This window comes from Pristiophorus japonicus, chromosome 11 (assembly GCF_044704955.1).
Source record: "Pristiophorus japonicus isolate sPriJap1 chromosome 11, sPriJap1.hap1, whole genome shotgun sequence".
Classification (NCBI taxonomy): Eukaryota; Metazoa; Chordata; class Chondrichthyes; family Pristiophoridae; genus Pristiophorus; species Pristiophorus japonicus.
Genome location: NC_091987.1, coordinates 28,724,181 through 28,750,718, shown reverse-complemented (window position 1 = coordinate 28,750,718; position 26,538 = coordinate 28,724,181). Strand labels below are relative to the sequence as shown.

At 47.7% G+C, this 26,538-nt stretch overlaps 1 protein-coding gene across 1 annotated transcript in view; it reads left to right on the top strand.

Annotated features, from left to right (window-relative positions):
* The window catches only part of drd3 (dopamine receptor D3), a 70,343-nt gene that overhangs the window by 30,636 nt on the left and 13,169 nt on the right, over positions 1 to 26,538 (top strand). The window contains exons 3-4 of the mRNA XM_070892691.1: positions 20,485 to 20,621; positions 24,069 to 24,262. Of these exons, the coding sequence (XP_070748792.1) occupies positions 20,485 to 20,621; positions 24,069 to 24,262 (331 nt within the window). The remainder of the gene's footprint in view (positions 1 to 20,484; positions 20,622 to 24,068; positions 24,263 to 26,538) is intronic.

Genomic DNA, 26,538 nt, shown 5'->3' with positions numbered 1-26,538 from the left:
TTGTTTGAACCTGCACTGGTTTGCACGATGAGCCCCTCCACAGCGCCAACAGCTTGCTGATGGACTTGCATTCACAGGTACTGATCTCTTCGCATTAGTCCATTGTTGTGGTGAGTGAGTCATCTCAGGTCGAGCAGAGGTCGCATTAGCCCAGCTGGAGGCACTTCTCTTGTCTGCTGACGAATTTAGCTTATTCACGGTGTTTGGTCTCGGGTGATTCCGAAGTTGTGAGTAGAGTAGCTTTATTTCTTCCTCTCTGGCCATGTATGCCTGAGCAATTAGGGTAGCTTTGGCTAGGTCCAAGTCTTCCTCCGCTAGCAATTTGCGGAAAATCCCTTCGTGCCTGATTCTCAAAACAAAGAAGTCTCTTTACATTTCTTCAAGAACTGTCCCGAATTTGCATGGCCCAGCAAGACGCCTTAGCTCAGCGATGAACGCTGCCATGTCTTGGCCTACTCCACGCCGGTGGGTGTAGAAACGGTACCTCACCATGAGCGCACTGCATTTCAGCTTTAGATGATTTCGAACTAGCTCGCACAATTCTTCGTAACTTTTCTCAGCGTGTTTCGTCGGGGCCAGTAGGTCATTGATCAGTGTGTATGTCCGTGATCCACAGACCATGCGGAGGATGGCCCTGCATTTGCTGGCATTCGTGGCTCCCTCTAAGTCTTTCACGACAAAGCATTGATCCAGCCGGTCAATGAAGTCATCCCAGTCTTCCCCGACGCAATATCGTTCGATGTAGTCAACGGTGGCCATAGCTGCGTGTTAGTATCCTATTCTCGTCGCCAGTTGATACGTATGCTCATCACTATAATAAATCACATGTGGCCCATGCTGGAGCTGGTCACCTTGTGACCTTTAAGTTTAATGTAAACTCCAAAAGTGAGCACTGCAGGGGGGGCCTGCTTTATATAAGGAGGCAGCAGGAGGTGCAGTAATGTGTAATTACATGGTACAATGCATGGTACAGAGCATGGCTGCAAATACATCACAGACATGATGGGCCGAAATGGTCTCTTTCTGCGCTGTAAATTTCTCTGTTTCTATGATGGCCACTGAACTTACTGGGGGCCTTAGGCAATGAGCAACCTCCAGAGTTCTCCTGCTTGATTTGAACCCATCAGGTTATTACAATATTTGTAATAATAATATTGAGAAATGCATCTGAATAATATAAGAAATGCTGAGAAATCGATCAAAAGCTGGTAATTCTAAACAAGCCAATAAGCCATTGGGAACAGTGCCCCTAATCCAGAGCAAATTCCAGTGTTCAAACAATAACTAAGCTATCATTTATTTTTGAGTTTCATATTAGCTAGGAACATAGGAACAGGAGTAGGCCTTTCAGCTCCTCAAGCTGGTTTCACCATTCAGTTAGATCACGGCTGATCTGTATCTTAACTCCATCTACACGTGCTGATTCCGTAACCCTTAATGCCCTTGGCTAGCAAAAAACTATCAATCTCACTTTTAAAATTTGCAATTGATCGAGCTTCAACAGGCTCAAAATTGCATCTGTCACTCCACTATTTAAGAATGGCGAGAGAGGAAAACCAGGGAATTATAGACCAGTTAGCCTAACATCATTGTCGGGAAATTGCTAGAGTCTATAATTAATGACTGAACACCTGGAAAATTTTCAGTTGATCAGAGAGACCCAGCATGGATTTGTGAAAGGTCATGCCTGACGAACCTGATTTATTTTGTGAGGTGGCTAAAGTAGTGGTCAGGGGAATGTCTATGGACGTTATTTATATGGACATCCAAAACACATTTGATGAGCAACTGTTGACTATGGTAGAAGCCTACGGAATTGAGGGCAAATTATGTACTTGGCTAGGAAATTGGCTGAGCGGCAGGAGACAGAGAGTAGGTTAAGTGGGCAGGTACCCTAATTAGCAGGGTGTGAAAAGTGGTGTCCCACAGGAATCTGTGTTGGGGCTTGTTATGTATGTAACCCTTGGAAACCTGTATCATACCACCACCAGAGGGCCTATCTGTTGGGAGTCCCAAGGGATCGCAGCATCCCTTGGGAGCACTGTATATAAGCAGGCCTCCCATGCTGTGCCGGCACTCTGGAGTTTAATTAAAGGAGCTAGGTCACACTTACTCATTGTATACAGTACTCAATTGTATCACTTTATTATGAGCATAACAATTGGCGATGAGGTAACGAACAACCGCGCGAAAATGCAAAGAACTGTTGGTATCCTGGAGAAATTCTCAGAAGGGGACAATTGGGAGGCCTTCGTGGAGAGACTCGACCAATACTTTGTGGCCAACGAGCTGGAAGGGGATGAGAATGCTGCCAAACGAAGGCCGATCCTCCTTACCGTCTGTGGGGCAACAACCTATGGCCTCATGAAGATTTTTCTAGCTCCGGTGAAACCAACAACCAAATCCTATGAAGAATTGTGTACGCTGGTCCGGGAGCACCTAAATCCGAAGGAAGGCGTTTTGATGGCAAGGTATCAGTTCTATACATGTCAACGGTTGGAAGGCCAGGAAGTGGCGAGCTACGTCGCCGAACTAAGGCGCCTTGCAGGACATTGCGAATTCGATGGATTCCTTGAAGAAATGCTAAGAGACTTTTTTATCCTTGGCATTGGCCATGAGGTTATTATAGAAACATAGAAACATAGAAAATAGGTGCAGGAGTAGGCCATTCGGCCCTTCTAGCCTGCACCGCCATTCAATGAGTTCATGGCTGAACATTCAACTTCAGTACCCCATTCCTGCTTTCTCGCCATACCCCTTGATCCCCCTAGTAGTAAGGACCTCATCTAACTCCTTTTTGAATATATTTAGTGAATTGGCCTCAACAACTTTCTGTGGTAGAGAATTCCACAGGTTCACCACTCTCTGGGTGAAGAAGTTCCTCCGCATCTCGGTCCTAAATGGCTTACCCCTTATCCTTAGACTGTGACCTCTGGTTCTGGACTTCCCCAACATTGGGAACATTCTTCCTGCATCTAACCTGTCTAACCCCGTCAGAATTTTAAATGTTTCTATGAGGTCCCCTCTCATTCTTCTGAACTCCAGTGAATACAAGCCCAGTTGATCCAGTCTTTCTTGATAGGTCAGTCCCGTCATCCCGGGAATCAGTCTGGTGAACCTTCGCTGCACTCCCTCAATAGCAAGAATGTCCTTCCTCAGGTTAGGAGACCAAAACTGTACACAATACTCCAGGTGTGGCCTCACCAATGCCCTGTACAACTGTAGCAACACCTCCCTGCCCCTGTACTCAAATCCCCTTGCTATGAAGGCCAACATGCCATTTGCTTTCTTAACCGCCTGCTGCACCTGCATGCCAACCTTCAATGACTGATGTACCACGACACCCAGGTCTCTTTGCACCTCCCCTTTTCCTAATCTGTAACCATTCAGATAATAGTCTGTCTCTCTGTTTTTACCACCAAAGTGGATAACCTCACATTTATCCACATTATACTTCATCTGCCATGCATTTGCCCACTCACCTAACCTATCCAAGTCGCTCTGCAGCCTCACAGCATCCTCCTCGCAGCTCACACTGCCACCCAACTTAGTGTCATCCGCAAATTTGGAGATACTACATTTAATCCCCTCATCTAAATCATTAATGTACAGTGTAAACAGCTGGGGCCCCAGCACAGAACCTTGCGGCACCCCACTAGTCACTGCCTGCCATTCTGAAAAGTACCCATTTACTCCTACTCTTTGCTTCCTGTCTGACTATCCTTCGCAAACTATTGACTGTTGAAACACTGAACCTGAGCAAAGTCATAACGATAGCCCAGGCATTTATGTCCACCAGTGATAACACCAAACAAATTTCACAGCATAAAGAGGTTTCGGCTAGTAATCTCGTTTTCAAGCAGGAATGCATATGGCAGAACGTACACGCCGGCAGCTGCACGACCTCAGATGACCCAGAGTCTGCCATCAATCGTTAATGCGAGGCAGTTCACACCTTGTTGGTGCTGTGGAGGTGATCATTGAGCCCATCAATGCCGCTTCAAACGCTATGCTTGCAAAGACTGTGGAACAATGGGCCACCTCCAGCGAATGTGCAGACAAGCTGCAAACCCTGCAAACCACCACGTTGCAGAGGAAGATCGATCCATGGCGGATCAGGCTAAACTAGAGACTCGAACCGAGGAGGCAGAAATGTACGGAGTATACAGCTTCATCACAAAATATCCACCAATCATGTTAAAAGTTGAACTGAACGGAATTCCAATATCCATGGAACTGGACACGGGTGCGAGTCAGTCTATCATGAGCAAAAAGGCCTTCGACAGGCTGTGGTGCAACAAGGCCCAAGCTTAGCCCCATTCACACCAAGCTAAGAACTTACACCAAAGAGCTGATCCCTTTTATTGGCATCGCAGAAGTAAAAGTCTCCGATGATGGATCGAACTCCCACTATGGATTGGGCCAAGGGATGGCCCCACACAGTTTGGCAGAAGCTGGCTGGGAAAAATCTGCTGGAATTCGGATGACACCCGAGTGCTTTCGTCCATCGACGATGCCTCATGTGCCCAGGTTCTGAGCAGATTCCCGTTGTTGTTTGAGCCAGTATTGGAAGTTTCTCGGGGGCGAAGGTGCAGATCCACCTGGTTCCCAGTACGTAACCCATCCACCATAAGGCACGGTCGGTGCCATATATGATGCGAGAGAAAGTGGAAATTGAGCTGGACAGGCTGCAGCGAGAAGGCATCATTGTTCTGGTTCTCAAAGGTGACGGCACGGTCAAAATTTGTGGGGACTATAAAGTAACGATTAACCGTTTTTCACTATAGGACCAGTACCTGCTACCCAAGGCAGACGACCTATTTGCGAGTCTGGCGGGAGGGAAAACATTCACCAAGTTGGAACTGACCTCGGCCTACATGATGCAGGAGCTGGAGGAATCTTCGAAAGGCCTCACCTGCATCAACACGCACAAAGGTCTGTTTATCTACAACAGATGCCTGTTTGGGATTTGTTCAGCCACGGCAATTTTCCAATGGAACATGGAGAGCCTGCTAAAGTCGGTTCCGCGCACCATAGTCTTCCAGGACGACATACTGGTCACAGGTCGGGACACCATCGAACACTTGCAGAACCTGGAAGAGGTTCTAAGTCAGCTAGATCGCGTGGGACTCGGGTTGAAACGCTCAAAGTGTGTTTTCCTGGTGCCAGAGGTCGAGTTCTTGGGGAGAAGAATCACGGCAGACGGCATCAGACCCACCAACGCCAAGACGGAGGCCATCAAGAATGCAACGAGACCACAGGAAGTGACGGTGATGCGGTCGTTCCTGGAACTCCTCAACTATTTTGGTAATTTCCTACCCAGGTTAAGCACCTTGCTAGAACCCCTACATGTGCTACTGTGCAAGGGAGATGATTGGGTATGGGGGAAATCACAAGAGGCTACTTTTGAGAAAGCCAGAAATCTGTTATGTTCCAACAAACTGCTTGTTCTGTATAACCCGTGTAAATGTTTAGTGCTAGCTTGCGATGCATCGTCATATGGGGTCAGGTGTGTGTTACAACAGGCTAACGAATCGGGAACATTGCAACCGGTCGCCTATGCATTCAGCAGTTTGTCCAAGGCCGAAAGGGCTTGATTGAAAAAGGAGCTCTGGCATGAGTTTACGGGGTAAAAAAAATGCACCAGTATCTGTTTGGTCTCAAGTTTGAGCTAGAAACTGACCATAAGCCGCTCATATCACTATTCTCAGAGAGCAAAGGAATTAACACCAATGCCTCTGCCCGCATCCAAAGATGGGCGCTCATGCTGTAGGCATACAGCTATGTAATCCACCACAGACCAGGCACAGAGAACTGCGCTGATGCTCTCAGTCGGCTACCATTGCCCACCACCGGGGTGGAAATGGCACAGCCTGCAGACTTGCTCTTGGTGATGGATGCATTCGAAAACGAAAAGTCACCCGTTACGACCCGCCAGATCAGGACCTGGACCAGCCAGGATCCTTGTAAAAAACTGTGTCCTCCATGGGAGCTGGTCCAGCATCCCAGCAGAGATGCATGAAGAGATCAAGCTGTTCCAGCGGCGCAAAGACGAAATGTCCATACAGGCAGACTATCTTTTGTGGAGTAATCGCATGGTTTTGCCTAAGAAAGACAGGGAAACATTCATACGCGACCTACACAGTACCCATCCGGGCATAGTAATGATGAAAGTGATAGCCAGATCCCATGTGTGGTGGCCCGGCATTGACTCAGACTTAGTCATGCGTGCGCCAATGCAACACTTGCTCTCAACTGAGCAATGCACCCAGAGAGGCTAAGTTTGTGGTCATGGCCCTCCAAATCGTGGTCTAGGACCCACGTTGACTTTGCGGGCCCATTCCTAGGCAAAATGTTCTTGGTTTTTGTGGATGTTTATTCAAAATGGATTGAATGTGTAATAATGTCTGTAAGCACATCTACTGCCACTATCAAAAGCCTACGAGCCATGTTTGCCACACACAGCCTGCCTGATGCCCTTGTCAGCGACAATGGGCCATGTTTCACCAGTGCTGAATTCAAAGAATTCAAAGAATTCATGACCCGCATTGGGATCAAGCACATCACATCTGCCCCGTTCAAGCCCGCATCCAATGGCCAGGCAGAACGAGTAGTCCCAACCATCAAGCAACCCTGCAGACCCACCTGTCCCGAGTCCTGCTCAGCTAACGCACCAGACCCCACTCGCTCACCAGGGTTCCCCCAGCCGAGCTGATCATGAAAAGGGCGCTCAAAACAAGGCTCTTGCGTGTCCATGATCACATCCAGGGCAGACGGCATCAACAAAGCATGTACTATAATCACGCAAACGTGTCACTCGATATTGAAGTCAATGACGCTGTATTTGTACTCAACTATGGACATAGTCCCAAATGGCTTGCGCGGTCATAGCCAAAGAAGAGAGTAGGGTGTTTCAGATCAAATTGGCCAATGGACTAATGTGCAGAAAGCATTTGGACCAAACCAAATTGCGATTCACAAACAGCCATGAGCAACCCGAAGAGGACACCACCAACTTCGACCCTCCAACACACACACAAATGGCAACCAACAATCACAGTTGACCACGAAGCTGAACTCACCATCTCCAGCAGCCCGGCAAGACCAGCTGCCCAGCAGCCCAGCGAAGAACCAACCAACTCACCCACACCTGCATTTGTACCGAGACGATCGACAAGGGAGCGAAAAGCCCCAGATCATCTCACCTTGTAAATAAGTGTACTATTGACTTTGGGAGGGAGTGATGTTATGTATTTAACCCTAGGTAACCTGTATCATACCACCACCAGAGGGTCTACCTGTTGGAGTCCCAAGGAATCCCAGCATCCCTTGGGAGCACTGTATATAAGCAGGCTTCCCATGCTGTACCGGCACTCTGGAGTTTAATTAAAGGAGTTAAGGTCACACTTACTCATTGTATACAGTACTCAGTTACATTACTTTATTATGAGCATAACAGGGCTTACCTATTCACAGTGTTTATTAACGACTTAGATGATGGCATAGAAAGTCATATATCCAAATTTGGCAATGACGCAAAGAGAGGCGGCATTGTAGGCAGTGCAAAGTTACAAAAGGTTATCGTCAGATTAAGTGAATGGACAAAACTGCGACAAATGGATTTCAATGTAGGCAAATGAGAGGTCATTGCCTTTGGCCCTAAAAAGGATAGAACAGGGTACTTTCTAAATGGTGAAAAGCTAAAAACAATGGAGGTCCAAAGATACTTGGGGTTCAGATACATAGATCATTAAAATGTTATTAACAGATACAGAAAATTATTAAATAACAGTGTCAGCTGGAGCTCAGTGGGGTAGCACACTCACCTCCGAGTCAGAAGGGTTTTGGATTCAAGTCCCACTTCAGGGACTTGAGCACATAACTCTAGGCTGGAACTCGCTAAAACAGATCATCTGGTCATTATCACATTGCTGTTTGTGGGGTTTGCTGTGTGCAAATTGGCTGCTGCGTTTCCCACATTACAATAGTGACTACACTCCAAAAGTACTTCATTGGCTGCAAAGTGTCTTGAGACGTCCGGTGATCGTGAAAGGCGCTATATAAATGCAAGTCTTTCTTTAAACAGTCTAATGGAATGCTGGCCTTTATAGCTAGAGGACTAGAATACAAGGGGATAGAAGTTATGCTGCAGCTATACAAAACCCTGGTTAGACCACACCTGGAGTATTGTGAACCGTGCTGGACACCACACCTTAGGATATATTGGCCTTGGAGGGAGTGCAACGTACGTTTACCAGAATGACACCTGGACTTCAAGGGTTAAGTTACGGGGAAAGATTAAACAAATTAAGGTTGTATTCCCTATAATTTAGAAGGTTAAGGAGTGATCTGATTGAAGTTTTCAAGATATTAAAGGGAACAGATAGGGTAGATCGAGAGAAGCTATTTCTGCTGGTTGGGGATTCTAGGACTAGGGGGCTTAGTCTAAAAATTAGAGCCAGACCTTTCAGGAGTGAAATTAGGAAACACTTCTACACACCATGGGGCCAAGTTTCGGCCTGAGTTGCTCCTGTTTTTTTGGAGCAACTGGTTTAGAATGGAGTATCTTAGAAATTGCAATTCTCGGCATTTAGTTTGCTCCAGTTCTAATCAGTTAGAGCAGTTTCAGTTTGGAACAGATTTTTTTTTTCAAAACGGGGCGTGTCCGGCCACTTACGCCCGTTTTGAAAGTTTAGGCAGTGAAAACATACTCCAAACTAACTTAGAATGGAGTAAATGTAGATTTTTGTACGCTCAGAAAAACCTTGTCTATACTTTAGAAAATCAGGCGTAGGTTACAAATCAGGCGTAGGGAATGGGGGGGGGGGGGGGTTAAAGGGAAGTTTACAAACATTAAACACTTCAGTTTTACAAATAAAGAGCCATCATCAATAATAAATGATAAATACATCAATAAATCAACCAATAAATCAATCAAAAAAAATTAATGAAAAATTAAAAAAATTTAAAAATCAATAAATAAAACATTTTCTACTTACCGACTGCAGCACCAGGAGCCCTCCAACAGCGTATTGGGACAGGGCCCCCCCCCCCCCCCCGCAGTGTGTCTCTGTCAGTGTCTCTATCTCTCTGTCTGTCTGTGTGTGTCTCTCTCACTCTCTGTCTGTCAGTGTCTGTGTTTCTGACAGCGAGGGCAGGGGGAGGAGGTGGGGAGTGGGAGGGGGAGGAGAAGGGGAGGGAGAGGGAGAGGGGGAGGGAGAGAGGGAGAGGGAGGGAAGGGGAGGAGGAGGAGAGGAAGGGAGGAGGAGAGGGAGGGAGGGAGGAGGAGAGGGAGGGAGGAGAGGGAGGGAGGGAGGGGGTGAAGGGAGGGAGGGAGGGAGAGTGGGAGAGGGAGGGGGAGGGGGGGAGAAGGGAGGGGGGTAAAGGGGAGAGGAGGGAGGGGGAGAGGAGAGAGGGAGGGGGAGAGGGGAGGGGGATGGAGGGAGAGGAGAGAGGAGGGAGGGGGAGAGGAGGGAGGGGGAGAGGAGAGAGGGAGGGGAGAGGAGAGAGGAGAGAGGGAGGGGGAGAGGAGAGAGGAGAGGGAGGCTGAATGGGCCCGGCCCGGCCCGGCCCAGCCCAAGACTTCGGGCGAGGCCCGCCCCCAGCACCGAAGTTAAAGGTAGGTGGCCGGGGTTCGGGTCGGGTCAGGTCCTGGCGGGGGAGTGGATCGGGTCTGGGGGTGGTGTTGGGTCGGGTCAGGTCGGGGGGGGAGTCGAGTCAGGTCCGGCAGGGAGTCGGGTCGGGTCGGGTCCGGGGGGGGGGTAGCAGGAGTCGGGTCGGGGGAGGAGTCGGGTCGGGTCGGGTCCGGGGGGGGGGTAGCAGGAGTCGGGTCGGGGGTTGAGTCGTGTCGGGTCCGGGGGGGGCGGGGTAGCGAGAGTCGGGTCCGGGGGGGAGTCGGGTCGTGTCCGGGGGGGAGCGGGGTCGGGTCAGGTCAGGGGGGGGAGTCGAGTCGGGTCCGGGGGGGTGTCGGGTCGGGTCGGGTCCGGGGGGGGTGTAGCGGGAGTCGGGTCAGTGGGGGGAGTCGGGTCGGGTCGGGTCCGGGGGGGGTAGCGGGAGTCGGGTCGGGGGGGGGAGTCGAGTCGGGTCGGGGGGGGGGAGTCGGAGCAGGAGCTGGGAGCGGGGGGGTGGGGTTTGAGAGAGCCAGCTGAAGGGAAGAAGCAGGAGCTGGATGTGGGAGGTGCAGCCTGATCCACGCAGCCCCAGTGAGACCATTGGGCCAGGGCTAGGGGCGGCGTGCTTGGGCCCCTCCCACACAGTTTTGGGTGCCTGGAGCTACTGCCCAATGTAGCGCGCCTGTGCAGAGGTCCCGGCACTGTTTTCAGCGCAGGGACCTGGCTCCGCCCCCCACAGCTCGTGCTGCGCCGCGCCCAGCTCCAGAGGATCTGCAGGGAGCCGGAGAATCTGTAAGTAATTTTTAGGCGCACTTTCAGACGTGAAAAACGGACGTCCAGGTCGGGGCTGCGCCGTTCTAGGCGCGGCCCGAAACATGAGCCCAAAGGGTGGTAGAAGGGTGGGAACTATAATCCGCAAAGGCCAATTGATGCTGGATCAATTGTTAATTTTAAATTGGAAATAGATAGCTTTTCGTTAAGTAAAGATATTGGTCTAGAACCTCCACTTTGTTTGCATGCTTAATGCCCATTTACCGCTGAAATGACATATAACGTCCATATATCGCCCATTTTGGCACAAAATGGAAACTGACGGGCATTTTTAGGAAACTTATCGCCGTGCGTTACTTTCCCCATGTGCTTAACGCCGGGAAAAAATAATACCACCCACCCACTTTTTCTGGGCGGAATCAGCAGAATGGGCGAAATCAACGCCCATATCGCCCAGCGTTAATTTCCACACTGATTTAACGTGAGATTCAATAACACCGCCCGCCCACTTTTTTTGTCGTAAAGAGCATTTTTACTGATACTAGCAGCCATGAGATTGCCCTGTGTCAATTTCACCACCTCGCACACACCTCGCACACACCTCGCACACACCTCGCACACACCTCGCACACAATATCACTCACCTAAAAAACGCCCAGCAAATGTGGAACTAACCGGAACGAATCACAGTGTTATGGGCACCATGTTCTAGATCACATGTTGCGTCCTTTAAAAGGTTGCTGTACTTCAACCTCGGCGGAGTTCGGATGTACTCTGCAGGTCGTTGGAGTTGATGTTAACATCTCTTCAAACATCTTGACCATACAGTGATTGATTGGAATTGCATAGGTGTCTTCGTCGGGACATTCCTTGTTTGTGACCAATCAGTGGAAAACAGAGAGCTACTGCAATGGGGCCTGTCCTTTCTCATCCTCGCTTGGTGACCAATTACATGCAGCAGACTCAAGATCGCCGAAGGTACGCTCCACTGCATTATGTGCCCAATGTAAGACGTGACAGACTGATGAGGAGGACCAGACATTACACCCCCTGCAAGTACAAGGAGAAGCATTCTTACCTCGACTTGCCTGACACCTCCTGCCTTCGGGGACTGCGCTTCCACAAAGAGGTTGTCACTGAGGTATGCCAGCTCATAAGGGGAGATCTGCAGCCTGCCAGCATCATCATCATCATCATCATCGGAATCGAGGAAGGCTTGCTTCCACTCCCAAAGTGAGTTCTTTGATGGCTGAACAGTCCGATACGAGAGCCACAGACCCTGTCACAGGTGGGACAGACATTCGTCAAGGGAAGGGGTCAGTGGGGCTGGTTTGCCGTGCGCTCCTTCCGCTGCCTGCGCTTGGCCTCTTCATGTTCTTTGCGTTGAGACTCGAAGAACTCAACGCTCTCCCAGATGTACTTTCTCCACCTCGGGAGGTCTTCGGCCAGGGTCTCCCAGGTGTCAGTGGTGATGTCGCACTTTACCAGGGAGGCTTCCTTATAATGTTTCCGCTGTCCTCCTTTGGCTCATTTACCATGAAGGAGCTCCGCATAAAGCATTTGCTTCGGGAGTCTCGTATCTGGCATGCGGACTATGTGGCCTGCCCAGCGAAGCTGAGCGAGTGTGGTCAGTGCTTCAATACTGGGGATGTTAACCTGGTCGAGGACACTGATGTTGGTGCGCCTGTCCTCCCAGAGGATTTGCAGGATCTCGCGGAGACATCGTTGGTGATATATCTCCAGCGACTTGGGGTGCCTTCTGTACATCGTCCATGCATCAGAGCCATACAGGAGGGGCGGGTATTACTACAGCCTTGTAGACCATGAGCTTTGTGGTAGTTTGAGGGCCTGGTCTTGAAACACTCTTTTCCTCAGACAGCCGAAGGCTGCACTGGCGCACTGGAAGCGATGTTGAATCTCCGCAATGTCTGCCTTTGTTGATAAGAGGCTTCCGAGATATGGGAAATGGTCCACGTTGTCCAGGGCCGTGCCATGGATCTTGATTATTGGAGAGCAGTGCTGTGCGGTGGTGACAGGCTGGTGGAGGACCTTTGTCTTCCAGATGTTAAGCGTAAGGCCCATGCTTTCATATGCCTCAGTGAATACATTGACTATATCCTGGAGTGCAGCCTCAGAATGTGCGCAGATGCAGGCATCGTCCGCATACTGCAGCTCAACGACAGAGGTTGGGGTGATCGTGGACCTGGCCTGGAGGCGGCGTAGGTTAAATAGCTTCCCACTGGTTCTGTAGTTTCGTTCCACTCCAGTGGGGAGCTTGTTGACTGTGAGGCGGAGCATGGCGACGGGGAAGATTGAGAAGAGGGTTAGAGTGATGATGCATTCCTGTTTGACCCCGGTCCGGATATGAATTGGGTCTGTAAGGATTACGGCCTGCATGTCATCGTGCAGGGCAGATCGGAGGCGGGAGCTCGAGGTGACAGGAGGCCTATAAAGGCCCAGTGGCTGCGAAAGGTGGCGGCAGATCGGAGGCGGGAGCTCGAGGTGATGGGAGGCCTATTAAGGCTCAGCTTGTCCAGCTCCAACCGGGAGAAAAAGCAAAAAAGAAATAGAAAGAAATCAAAAGGTGACGTCACAGCCAAAGGGGTAAGTGATTGGCTGGTGATTGGTGAGTAGCTTTTCTTTTTCTTTTTTATATCAGTAAGTAACCGGTTAACATTGTTGTTGCCAAATTAAGTGTATCTAAGGGTTAAGTCATGGTAGGAGAGTGCGGTCACGTGAAATGCTCCTCCTGTACCATGTGGGAATTCAGGGACACTTCCGGTGTCCCTGACGACTACGTGTGCAGGAAGTGTATCCGCCTCCAGCTTCTGACGGACCGCGTTGCAGCCCTGGAACTGAGGGTGGATTCACTCTGGAGCATCCACGATGCTGAGAATGACGTGAGTAGCACGTGTAGCGAGTTGGTCTTACCGCAGGTGAAGGGTCCACAGCCAGATAGGGAATGGAAGACCAGCAGGAAGAGCAGTGCAAGGAATGTAGTGCAGGGGTCCCCTGCAGTCATCCCCCTGCAAAACAGATATACCGCTTTGAGTACTGTTGAGGGGGATGACTCATCAGGGGAGGGCAGCAGCAGCCAAGTTCATGGCACCGTGGCTAGCTCTGTTGCACAGGAGGGTAGGAAAAAGAGTGGGAGAGCGATAGGGATAGGGGATTCAATTGTAAGGGGAATAGATAGGCGTTTCTGCGGCCGCAACCGAGACTCCAGAATGGTATGTTGCCTCCCTGGTGCAAGGGTCAAGGATGTCTCCGAGCGGGTGCAGGACATTCTGAAAAGGGAGGGAGAACAGCCAGTTGTCGTGGTGCACATTGATACCAACGACATAGGTAAAAAAAGGGATGAGGTCCTACAAGATGAATTTAAGGAGCTCGGAGCTAAATTAAAAAGTAGGACCTCAAAAGTAGTAATCTCGGGATTGCTACCAGTGCCACGTGCTAGTCAGAGTAGGAATCGCAGGATAGCGCAGATGAATACGTGGCTTGAGCAGTGGTGCAGCAGGGAGGGATTCAAATTCCTGGGGCATTGGAACCAGTTCTGGGGGAGGTGGGACCAGTACAAACCGGACGGTCTGCACCTGGGCAGGACCGGAACCAATGTCCTAGGGGGAGTGTTTGTTAGTGCTGTTGGGGAGGAGTTAAACTAATATGGCAGGGGGATGGGAACCAATGCAGGAAGACAGAGGGAAACAAAATGGAGACAGAAGCAAAAGACAGAAAGGAGATGAGTAAAAGTGGAGGGCAGAGAAACCCAAGGCAAAAAACAAAAAGGTCCAATGTACAGCAAAATTCTAAAGGGTCAAATTGTAATAATAAGGCAAGCCTGAAAGCTCGGTGCCTCAATGCGAGGAGTATTCGGAACCCAGGAGAGGGCTCTGAGCTAGTTAGAGTGGGTGAGAGCACAGATTAACAGGACCCCAAGGAAGAATGCAAAAGGCAGGAGGCAACAGAGCAGAGTAGCACTGGGGTAAGTGTAAACCACAAGGTGATAGGAAGGGACAATATGTATGAATATAAAGGGGCTGCAGGAGGAGTCAAAACTAAAAATCATTGTTTAAAAACTAGTATTAAAACACTCTACCTAAACGCACGCAGCATTCGAAATAAAGTAAATGAGTTGACGGCACAAATCATTACAAATGGGTATGATTTGGTGGCCATTACAGAAACACGTGGTTGCAGGGTGGCCAAGAGTGGGAATTAAACATACAGGAGTATCTGACAATTCGGAAGGATAGACAAGAAGGGAAATGAGGTGGGGTAGCTCTGTTAATAAAGGATGATATCAGGGCAGTTGTGAGAGATGATATTGGCTCGAATGAACAAAATGTTGAATCATTGTGGGTGGAGATTAGAGATAGTAAGGGGGAAAAGTCACTGGTGGGCATAGTTTATAGGCCCCCAAATAATAACTTCACGGTGGGGCGGACAATAATCAAGGGAATAATGGAGGCATGTGAAAAAGGAACGGCAGTAATCATGCGGGATTTTAACCTACATATCGATTGGTCAAATCAAATCGCACGGGGTAGCCTTGAGGAGGAATTCATAGAATGCATACGGGATTGTTTCTTAGAACAGTATGTTACAGAACCTACAAGGGAGCAAGCTATCTTAGATCTGGTCCTGTATAATGAGACAGGAATAATAAACGATCTCTTAGTAAAAGATCCTCTCGGAATGAGTGATCACAGTATGGTTGAATTTGTAATACAGATTGAGGGTGAGGAAGTAGTGTCTCACACGAGCGTACTATGTTTAAACAAAGGGGACTACAGTGGGATGAGGGCAGAGTTAGCTAAAGTAGACTGGGAACACAGACTAAACGGTGGCACAATTGAGGAACAGTGGAGGACTTTTAAGGAGCTCTTTCATAGTGCTCAACAAAAATATATTCCAGTGAAAAAGAAGGGCGGTAAGAGAAGGGATAACCTGCCGTGGATAACCAAGGAAATAATGGAGAGTATCAAATTAAAAACCAATGCGTATAAGGTGGCCAAAGTTAGTGGGAAACTAGAAGATTGGGAAAATTTTAAATGACAGCAAAGAATGACTAAGAAAGCAATAAAGAAAGGGAAGATAGATTACGAAAGTAAACTTGTGCAAAACATAAAAACGGATAGTAAAAGCTTTTACCGATATATAAAACGGAAGAGAGTGACTAAAGTAAATGTTGGTCCCTTAGAAGATGAGAAGGGGGATTTAATAATGGGAAATGTGGAAATGGCTGAGACCTTAAACAATTATTTTGCTTCGGAAGACACAAAAACCATGCCAAAAATTGCTGGTCATGGGAATGTGGGAAGGGAGGACCTTGAGTCAATCACTATCACTAGGGAGGTAGTGCTGGACAGACTAATGGGACTCAAGGTGGACAAGTCCCCTGGTCCTGATGAAATGCACCCCAGGGTATTAAAAGAGATGGCGGAAGTTATAGCAGATGCATTCGTTATAATCTACCAAAATTCTCTGGACTCTGGGGAGGTACAGTGGATTGGAAAGCAGCTAATATAACGCCTCTGTTTAAAAAAGGGGGCAGACAAAAGGCAGGTAACTATAGGCTGGTTAGTTTAACATCTGTAGTGGGGAAAATGCTTGAAGCTATCATTAAGGAAGAAATAGTGGGACATCTAAATAGAAATAGTGCAATCAAGCAGACGCAACATGAATTCATGAAAGGGAAATCATGTTTAACTAATTTACTGGAATTCTTTGAGGATATAATGAGCATAGTGGATGGAGGTGTACCGATGGATGTGGTGTATTTAGATTTCCAAAAGGCATCCGATAAGGTGCCACACAAAAGGTTACTGCAGAAGATAAAGGTACGCGGAGTCACAGGAAATGTATTAGCATGGATAGAGAATTGGCTGGCGAACAGAAAGCAGAGAGTCGGGATAAATGGGTCCTTTTCGGGATGGAAATCGGTGGTTAGTGGTGTGCCACAGGGATTGGTGCTGGGACTACAACTGTTTACAATATACATAGATGACCTGGAAGAGGGGACAGAGTGTAGTGTAACAAAATTTGCAGATGACACAAAGATTAGTGGGAAAGCGGGTTGTGTAGAGGTCACAGAGAGGCTGCAAAGAGATTTAGATAGGTTAAGCGAATGGGCTAAGATTTGGCAGATGGAATACAATGTCGGAAAATGTGAGGTCATCCACCTTGGGAAAAAAAACAGTAAAAAGGAATATTATTTGAATGGGGAGAAATTACAACATGCTGCAGTGCAGAGGGACCTGGGGGTCCTTGTGCATGAATCCCAAAAAGTTAGTTTGCAGGTGCAGCAGGTAATCAGGAAGGCGAATGGAATGTTGGCCTTCATTGCGAGAGGGATGGAGTACAAAAGCAGGGAGGTCCTGCTGCAACTGTACAGGGTATTGGTGAGGCCACACCTGGAGTACTGCGTGCAGTTTTGGTCACCTTACTTAAAGAAGGATATACTAGCCTTGGAGAGGGTACAGAGACGATTCACTAGGCTGATTCCAGGGTTGAGGGGGTTACCTTATGATGATAGATTGAGTAGACTGGGTCTTTACTTGTTGGAGTTCAGAAGGATGAGGGGTGATCTTATAGAAACATTTAAAATCATGAAAGGGATAGACAAGATAGAGGCAGAGAGGTTGTTTCCACTGGTCGGGGAGACTAGAACTAGGGGGCACAGCCTCAAAATACGGGGGAGACAATTTAAAACCGAGTTGAAAAGGAATTTCTTCTCCCAGAGGGTTGTGAATCTGTGGAATTCTCTGCCCAAGGAAGCAGTTGAGGCTAGCTCATTGAATGTATTCAAGTCACAGATAGATAGTTTTTTAACCATTAAGGGAATTAAGGGTTACGGGGAGCGGGCGGGTAAGTGGAGCTGAGTCCACGGCCAGATCAGCCATGATCTTGTTGAATGGCGGATCAGGCTCGAGGGGCTAGATGGCCTACTCCTGTTCCTAATTTTTATGTTCTTATGTTCTTATGTGAAGCAGGCGAAGGATGTTGACAAACTTTTGGGGGCATCAGAAACGGAGGCGGACGCTCCATAGACCCTCATGGTTGACAGTGCCAAAGGCCTTTGTTAGATCGAAAAAGGCCATATACACGGGCTAGCGCTACTCCCTGCATTTTTCCTGCAACTGTCGCGCTGCAAAGATCATGTCTGTTGTGCCCTGTAGGGGATGAAATCGACATTGTGATGGACAGTGTAGCACTGCACTGTACGTCGAGATCAAAGTCACCGCGGCACTGTCGTTCTACGCCTCGGGTTCTTTTCAGGCCACAGCTAGCGACATTTGCGGTATATCTCAGCATGCCACACATCGCTACATTAGACAGGTCACTGAAGCCCTGTATGCACGCAGGAGGGACTTGATCAGCTTCCCTATGACCAGGGAGGCACAAAGTGAGAGGACTCTAGGATTCTCCAGAATTGCAAACTTCCCCAAAGTGCAGGGAGCAATAGACTGTATGCACATCGCGATGTGGGCACCTTTTCAGGATGCAGAGGTTTTCAGGATCCGCAAGGGATTCCACTCCCTTAATGTCCAAATTATACTGGCAGTGGCTGCTCAATTTCCAGGCAGCATCCATGATGCTCACATCCTGTGTGAGAGCACTGTATCTGACTTGTTTAACAATCAGCCACAAGGTCAATGCTGGATGCTTGGTGACAAAGGATATGGCCTTGCCACCTGGCTGATGACCCCCCTGCATGACCCACACTGAAGCCGAGAGGCGATACAACGAGAGCCACAGAGCAACTCACAATGTCGTGGAGAAAACCATTAGAGTGCTGAAGCAGCGCTTCAGATGCCTGGACCACTCAGGAGGCGAGCTCCAATACCACCCTGAGCAGGTAGCTCAGTTCGTGGTGGTGTGCTCCATGCTGCACAACTTGGCTATCAGGAGGGGACAAGAATTGCCTGATCAGTCCACCTCACCAGAGAGAGGAAGAGGAGGAAGAGGAGGCGGACGCTGACATCGGCCCAGACAATCAGGCTGACGCTGAAGCCATGCCCCCTGTAGATCGCATGAAAGGGCCTGTAGTGGCAAGATAGCTGCACAAGCCTTACGTCAGGAGCTCATCAATGATCGCTTTGCTTGAAAGAACGTTGGTGGTATTTACAAGGCTGACACACTGCTGGGTGTGCAGGTCATACATCAATGGTGGGCATCACCTTGGTGACAGTTAAAGTTTAAGTTGATTGAAGTTAAATGTAATTGTACCCTTTGACATTAAGGAATCACCAGCGTGTAACGGTGCAGCTATCTGAGCCAATGTGCTTCAAGGTTTTGTTAAATAAAAAACATTTAAACCGAACATTATTCTGAAATCATCAGTATTTCTGTACAAACTAACTTCCCCCCCCCCCCCGCCTCCCCATTTCTCCTTCCCGTCTCTACCCATTCCCCTTCCCCTCCTGACTCCAAGTCACCTGGCCGAGGAGCTCCTCAGACGATGCTTCATTGGGGGTGGGGGGGGATGACGGCCAACCCGTTGCTTGGACGGATACGGAAGAGGACGGTCCCGCGGTGGGAACGTGCTCCGAGCCAGAAGCAAGATGTTGATGTGGCTCTCATGTGTGGTTGGCAATGGGGGTGCGGCACCTTGGGGTGCAGTGCCGCGCTCCGGGACCACTGGGAGCCCTCTGCCACCAGTGTTCCTGGCTACCAGCTCCAGGGCCTCCTCCATCCCTTCCATGTTATATCTTATTTGTTGGACAAAAACTCGGTGCCATCTATGTTCTTGGTGCTTAGTAGGCTTTTTGCTGCTGGTGAATCTCCCTCGAGCCTGCCACAACAGCCAAACAAGTACACACCACAGCCACACACGCTTTCAGTGCCTCTGAGCTCCCTCCCTCTCTGTCTCCTCGTCTGTGCATGTCATGATGACCCTTGACATCCTGAATCACAGGAATTGAGTGTTGCCATGCCGTTGCTAAGGACGGCGACACTTTATGGCAGAAGGTCAAAAATATTTAACATTCCCGCCCATTTCAGGTCGCTCGCAGTAACACCCATTTTCAAAAATGGAGACTAGGTGCTTTGAGAATGGGCGAGAAGCCGGCGATCTGAAAACCCTTTTTTACAACCCACACCGGAAATAACGCCCATTTTTGGCCGATAAGCACAAAAGTGGAGATTCTAGCCCATTAAGGGATATGGGCCAAAGACGGGTGGGTATCTGGAGTTAGATATTGACTGGCGAAACAGGCTTAATCTTCTACTCCTGTTCCCATGTTCCTGTGGAGGAGCTTTTTGGGGGAAGAGAGCTTCAGATTCCCACTACACTTTGTGTGAGGAATGGTTTCCTGACATCATCTCTGAATAGCCCAGCTCTAATTTTAAATTCAAACACTTTAACTGAATGTCAAGTTTTAATCAAAAAAATGTTGGAATTGGGTTAGTTACTGTGAGACAGTTTTTCAAATCTTATCATTCAAGTGTTAGCAACTAAACAATCTGCAGCATTAATCTGGGCATATCGTCCTGAATTTTACACTGCACTGCAAATCTTCTGCACTTTGAGGGGTTTTTTTTGTTAAATGGGATTAGCTCTTACCGGGTAAAACAGTTTTCTGCTGATTTGCTGTTGAAAGGGTAAAGTCGGGTAATTGGAAGAGAGTGAGTGGAGTTACAAAAGGGAAAAGTCTGACTCTCTCAGATATGGTGGGAGCCCTATCCCCAGCAGCACAGGATTCTGTGGCCTGGAAACTCTTCTGCTTTACCAGCTGTTTTGGGACAGATTAAATTGCATGGTAAAGGTTACTGCTTAAATCCATCGCAAAAAAAAACTGCATGTGCATTCTCATTGCCAACAAAACACCAGTTCCCTTTAAGGCCCGTCAGATGTCCCCTCTGCCAAATTTAAATAGGGTCAAGAGGGTGTGGTTAACTTCTCCACACCATTCCCCTCCAATTCTGCCCCAAGCCGCAGGAATTGCCGTGTTGCCACATTATCGATGGCATTAAGAGCTGGGGTGAATACAACATTGAGAAGGCCATTTTGTGTGCTGCAACTGAAGATTTGTGTGTCTTTGCCTGCAGAGCAATCATTTTACTACTTTGGCAGTAAAATCTTGTTTCCACTTGGTTTAAGGTACACTGCTGTTTTGATGCCAATCCAATATAACACAAATTACAGCTCCAGGAGACGGGTGACTATAATGATCACTGCCGTGTGGATATTGTCATTTGCGGTGTCTTCTCCTCTCCTGTTTGGTTTCAATACAACAGGTACAAGAAAAATCTTATGTAATAATCTTTTCACATTTAGAAAACGTTCATATGATTAAAGAACCCTCTGTTCAGATATTTGGTTCAGTTTGATCAATAACTCAGACACTAACCAAGCCACAGGGTGACATTTAGCAAGGCCTAGATCATAATAATAATGAAGTGCCCACTGGTAGAGTGATTAGATTGTACACACTGGGCACATGACTGTCCACATAACAGTACTGAAGCAAAAGTCTATCATGATTTTAATGAATTAATGGAAACATTTAAGCCTGGAAATTAGTGTTGTCGATGGTAACTGATGAATGCTTAATGTACATTCCTTTATCTGCTATTTCAGTGGTGGTGTTAACCAATTTTAAATAAACATGTTTAATCCTGTATTATAACAGACAAAGAGATTTCATAGGAACATCGGCAACAGTTATTTCTAAAGTTTGTTCTCTTCCAGTTTAATAGATACAAAAGATCTGCAGCGCCAAATTGCACCAGGGACAGAAGGCCCACCCTGCAACATAAATCAGGCTTACCGCCCCCAGGAGGAAGTGGAGCACAAACTTTTGCATGCCACTTCCTCGCGGGTCGGTCCAACGAGAATTTTCCAGCGCTACACATAGATGCACATAGCACTTGGCGGGATCACACTAAAGCAGGAGGGCCACACTGCCGACTCTGCAGGAGGGAGAAGGGGCCACCGCTAGACTATCTGGGAGCGGGGTGCTGTGGCAGCATCCAGGCACAGAAATGGAACGCCGGGCTGCAACATCACGGCACGGACCCCGCGATCTGAAGTTGAGAAGGCCCCAACTGGTCACTCGGCTATTTTTAAATTTTCCGCGCCGCACCTCCCATTTAATTTTTATCCCCCGAGCGGCCTACAGTCCAGTTCGCCCCTCACGAACTTGTCATGGGCATTGCCCGTGGCTGCCTCATGGGGTACTATCGAATTTTCACTCCGGGCGAAAACAGGATCGCCGGAGCGCTACTGGTTCACGCTGCCACAAACGTCGGTGAAATTCTGCTGCGTCCCGGCGGAAACTCATTTGCGCCCCCTTAGCTGATGGGGGGCGCCAACAACCCGAATTTTTGCCCCCTGTAGTTTAATGTTAAAAGTAAAATTTGCTATGATGTTCACATTGCAGAAACAAATCTTTCAACCTCCTGTATTCCCTGCAATAGGAAGGTAAATAGTTCCACTCTTTACAGGTATGCAGGTTGAGTCTGGGGTTGCTCTCCTTAGACCAGAGAAGATCGAGAGGAGATTTGATCGAGGTGTTCAAAATCATGAGGGGCTTTGACAGAGTAGATCGAGAGAAACTGTTCCCATTGGCAGAAGGGTTGAGAACCAGAGGACACAGATTTAAGTTGATTGGCAAAAGAAGCAAAGGAGCGGTAAGAAAAAACTTTTTCACGGAGCGAGTGGTTAGGATCTGGAATGCACTGCCTGAAAGGGTAGTGGAGGCAGACTCAATCACGCCTCTCATGAAGGAGTTAGATAGGTGTTTAAAAGAAAAAAATTTGCAGGGTTACGGTGAAAGGGCGGGGGAGTGGGACTAGCTGAGGTGCTCTTGCAGAGAGCCTGCACAGGCATGCTGGGCCAAATGACCTTCTTCTGTGCTGTAACCAAAGGGCTGGATTTTTGGCTTTTATGATTTCGGGGCATTACTGACAGCGGGGCGGTCCTGATACTGCCTGGAAAAAGTTTGCGCCCCAGTCAGCAAAATTAGGCAGCTGGGCCCTGAGTGTGGGGCAGAACGGTGAGGGAGGCATTGCACACCTCCCTTCGGGCGCTAGGCCAGCTGAGCATGTGGAAATCCTGTGCTGAGCAGCCGGCCTGGGAGCGCTCTGAGAGGAGAAAAGAAAAAAGCTGATTAAAAACCCACCAAAACATGCTTCTCTTCCGGCACCCCAAGCAAACCTGTTTCTCGCTGCACACATTCAAACCACACCCTGTGATCAACCACCCCCGCTCCCGGGGATGTTGGTGACCCCCACGATCACCAACGTCCCCAGGGTCATCGACCACTCCCCCCACCCCGGTGATCATCGACTCCCCCCCCCACCCCTCCTCCTGCCGCAGTCACCGACATACCCCACAATCACCGACACCCCTCGTGATCACTGACGTCCCCATCTATCTCCAACCCCCCGTGATGGTACCCTAACCACCCAAGCCACGCTGCACCCACATCTCCTTTCCCTGCAATCTCTATCCCGAGCAGCAGGGGTCCTAGGCTGCAGTCTCTACTGGAGCGTTCCACGGCCGATGGAGCCAAGCCTGGGAATCAGTCTGGCTTCCGGGGAACCGAAACCATTTGCTCCCACAATAGATGGGAAGGTGGCTTTACATCAGCATGTATAGCACTGACAGAAATGAGGCAAATCAAGATCACAGTCTCCCACTTGCCCCACGAATATGCCCACCTCGAAAGTAGATGGTCTTGTGAAGTTCATTGAAGAATGTTCCTTTAGAGAATGAAAAGTGCAAAAGTAACGGTGATTCAATTGCTATATGGTATAACGAAATATTCAATGGGAAGAACATTAGATATTTAACACAGATTATAATCATTCATCATTTTGAAAATGAACCAACCAAAAATTAAATAAGTAAATTATTGAACATTTTTGAGGGGTATAGTAAGGTTAAACTGAGGTCTCATCTGGCCATCCCAGACTCTCAGGTGGGTGCTAGTGATCCCGTGCACTGTTGGTGCTCTAGCCAATATGTATCCCTTGGAACAATATCACCAAAAGGACATGTTAACTGGTCATTTATATCATGGCTATTTGTGAGTCATGGCTGGTGTAAAACGGCTTCCGTATGTGGCTATATGGCTCCAGTTATTGTTCTTAAAAAGGAATTCATTGTATAAAGGGCTTGAGACATGTTGACATAGATGCTATATGAATACAAGTATTATTATTTAACTATAAGTGATTGGGTTGCTAAATTTCTATTGTGCATAGGTCTGCTTAAAACCATGAAATAACAAACACTTTCATGTACTTTTTGGCTACGACACTGATTTAACATATCTATAATGTGGTCAGATCAATGTTAGCATCGAATTAAATAGAATTTTACAGCATAGGAGCAGACCTTTCGGCCCGACAGGTACATGCCATTTTTTTATGCTCCACACGAATCAATATATACATTCTTGGCTTTTAGCATTTACTGTGGTTACAACATGGATTGGCACTTTGAATCTGTGTCAGGAAATATCTGCACCACATGAAATATCAGTAGCAACATAACGAATGGTTTGCCTGGCTCTGAATACCAATTAAAGCAAAAATTGTCCAGTTTGTGGTAATAGCTTTATTATTGCAGTGTCATTAATTGTATGTCAGTAACTTCAGTAGATAATCCGTGCTACATTAGAAAATAACTTATTGAATTAATAAAATGCCTGACTTTCTGCCATTATTATTTTGCAGATGACCCCGGGTTATGTTCTATATCCAATCCAGAATTTGTTGTGTATTCATCCATCGTGTCCTTCTACTTGCCATTCTTGATCACTCTGCTGGTTTATGTACGTATTTACATTGTACTCAAGAAGAGAAGGAAACGCATCACCTCGAGACAAAACAGCATGAACCTGACAACAGAGAATGTCATGCAGACCCAGGTAATTGAGGCGAAAGGAGCTTTGAATTAAATGGTGGAATTTGTTCTTTGTGTTCTTTAACATCTGAGGCTATACATGGGCACTCAGCATTTTCTGAATGATCATGGAGTGGCACAGTTGCCCACTGGAATTGTTCTTCATTCCCAGCTGAAAAAGCTGGATAGTGAGGAGTGTAAAATTGGAGGCCATTGTTGCAGCTACCTGACAACGACTATGGGCAACAGTCTTCACAGGATCTGGATCAGCAGAGCTGTACCATCCACTGTAAGGACCCTGCTGCTACCATGCACCGTAGGGCTGGCACAGCCAGTGACATTATCGGCCAGCTGTGCCCTCAAGCCTCCTCCACCTCCAGGGTGGTTGACTTATGAAGATAGGTTGAGTAGGTTGGGCCTATACACACCGGAGTTCAGAAGAATGAGAGGTGATCTTATCGAAACATAAGATAATGAGGGGACTCAACAAGATGAATGCAGAGAGGATATTTCCACTCATAAGGGAAACTAAAACTAGGGGACATAGTCTCAGAATGAGGTGTCGCCCATTTAAAACTGAGATGAGGAAGAATTTCTTCTCTCAGAGGGTTGCAAATCTATGGAATTCTCTGCCCCAGAGAGCTGTGGAGGCTGGGTCATTGAATATATTTAAGGCGGAGATAGACAGATTTTTGAGCGATAAGGCAGTAAAGGGTTATGGGGGGCGGGCAGGGAAGTGGAGCTGAGTCCATGATCAGATCAGCCATGATATTAAATGGCGGAACAGACTCGAGGGGCCGACTGGCCTACTCCTGCTCCTATTTCTTATGTTCTTATGTAGGCAAATTTATGGGGATGCTGCATGCTGCAATGATGTGGCAAACAGGATCACCTCATGTGAGCACCACCTTGACATCACCAGCCATCAATCAGGGCAGTCAGGTCTGGGTGGGACCATCACTTACACATAGGGCTTCCTTTCCCTTCAAGTTTGCCTGTAACTTCTTAAACTCCTGCCCCTTTGCAATGGCTGCTAACAGGTTGAGCTGCCTTTTGAACCTTTCTGAAGTCTTTTAGAATTGTTTGTCAACCTATTGTGGCATTCCCCTTAATTGTCGCCATCCCTTCAAATTTCGCTTACACACATATTTATACTCCCATAACTAGTATGCTTTCTACACCTTCCCAAACGGGATCTGGAGCTGTAAATAATTATGCAAATGTACTGACCCAGGGTCACAGGACTCAAAAGAAAGTTGCTGCAGTCCAGAGAATTGATGTTGAGAATGAACTACAACCATTGGTATAGTGGACATTTCAGAAATGACTCAAAGTGGATCATATGTAATTCATCACAAACAGCAATGAGAAGAATGACCAGTTCATCAGTTTTTGGTGCAGGTTCAGGGAGGGATGTTTCCCAAGACATGACGAGAACTCCCAGATCTTCTTTGAATAGTGTCACAGAATTATAATGTCAAGCTGATGCATCAGAAGCTCCACTTCCCTGCTCGCTCCCCATAACCTTTTACTCCCTTATCGCTTAAAAATCTGACTATCTCTGCCTTAAATATATTCAATGACCCAGCCTCCACAGCTCTCTGGGGCAGAGAATTCCATAGATTTACAACCCTCTAAGAGAAGAAATTTCTCCTCATCTCAGTTTTAAATGGGCGACACCTTATTCTGAGACTATGTCCCCTAGTTTTAGTTTCCCTTATGAGTGGAAATATCTTCTCTGCATTCACCTTGTCGAGTCCCCTCATTACCTTATGTTTCAATCAGATCACCTCTCATTCTTCTGAACTCCAATGTGTATAGGTCCAGATTGAGCATCTGATCTGAAGAACCTTGCCTCCAACAATGCAGCACTACCACATACTGCACTGAAGTATCAGCCTAGTTTCTGTGCTCAAGTCCTGAAGTAGAATTTAAACCCATAATCTTTTGACTCCGAGCTGAGAGTGCTACTAATTGAGTCAAACTGACACAGTAGTAGATATAGGCAAAGAAGAACATGGGTAAATGATATGATTGAATGGGCAGGTGTAAGTTTGGGAACTGGTAAAAATCCAGTTGTGCAAGGATAGAAAATTATGGAGTGCACAAAATATCAACTCTCAAAGTATGTAAAGAGAGAAGGCGAGGGAGAGAGGCAGACAGGGAAAAAGAAGAGAGAAACAACATATATTTAAGCAACAAGATGCACCAGACAAATATACAAAGGGCAACTAAATTGATTGAGGAGGACTATAATCTATTTGGATTTTCAGAGGGCATTTGAGAAGATCCCATGTTTGA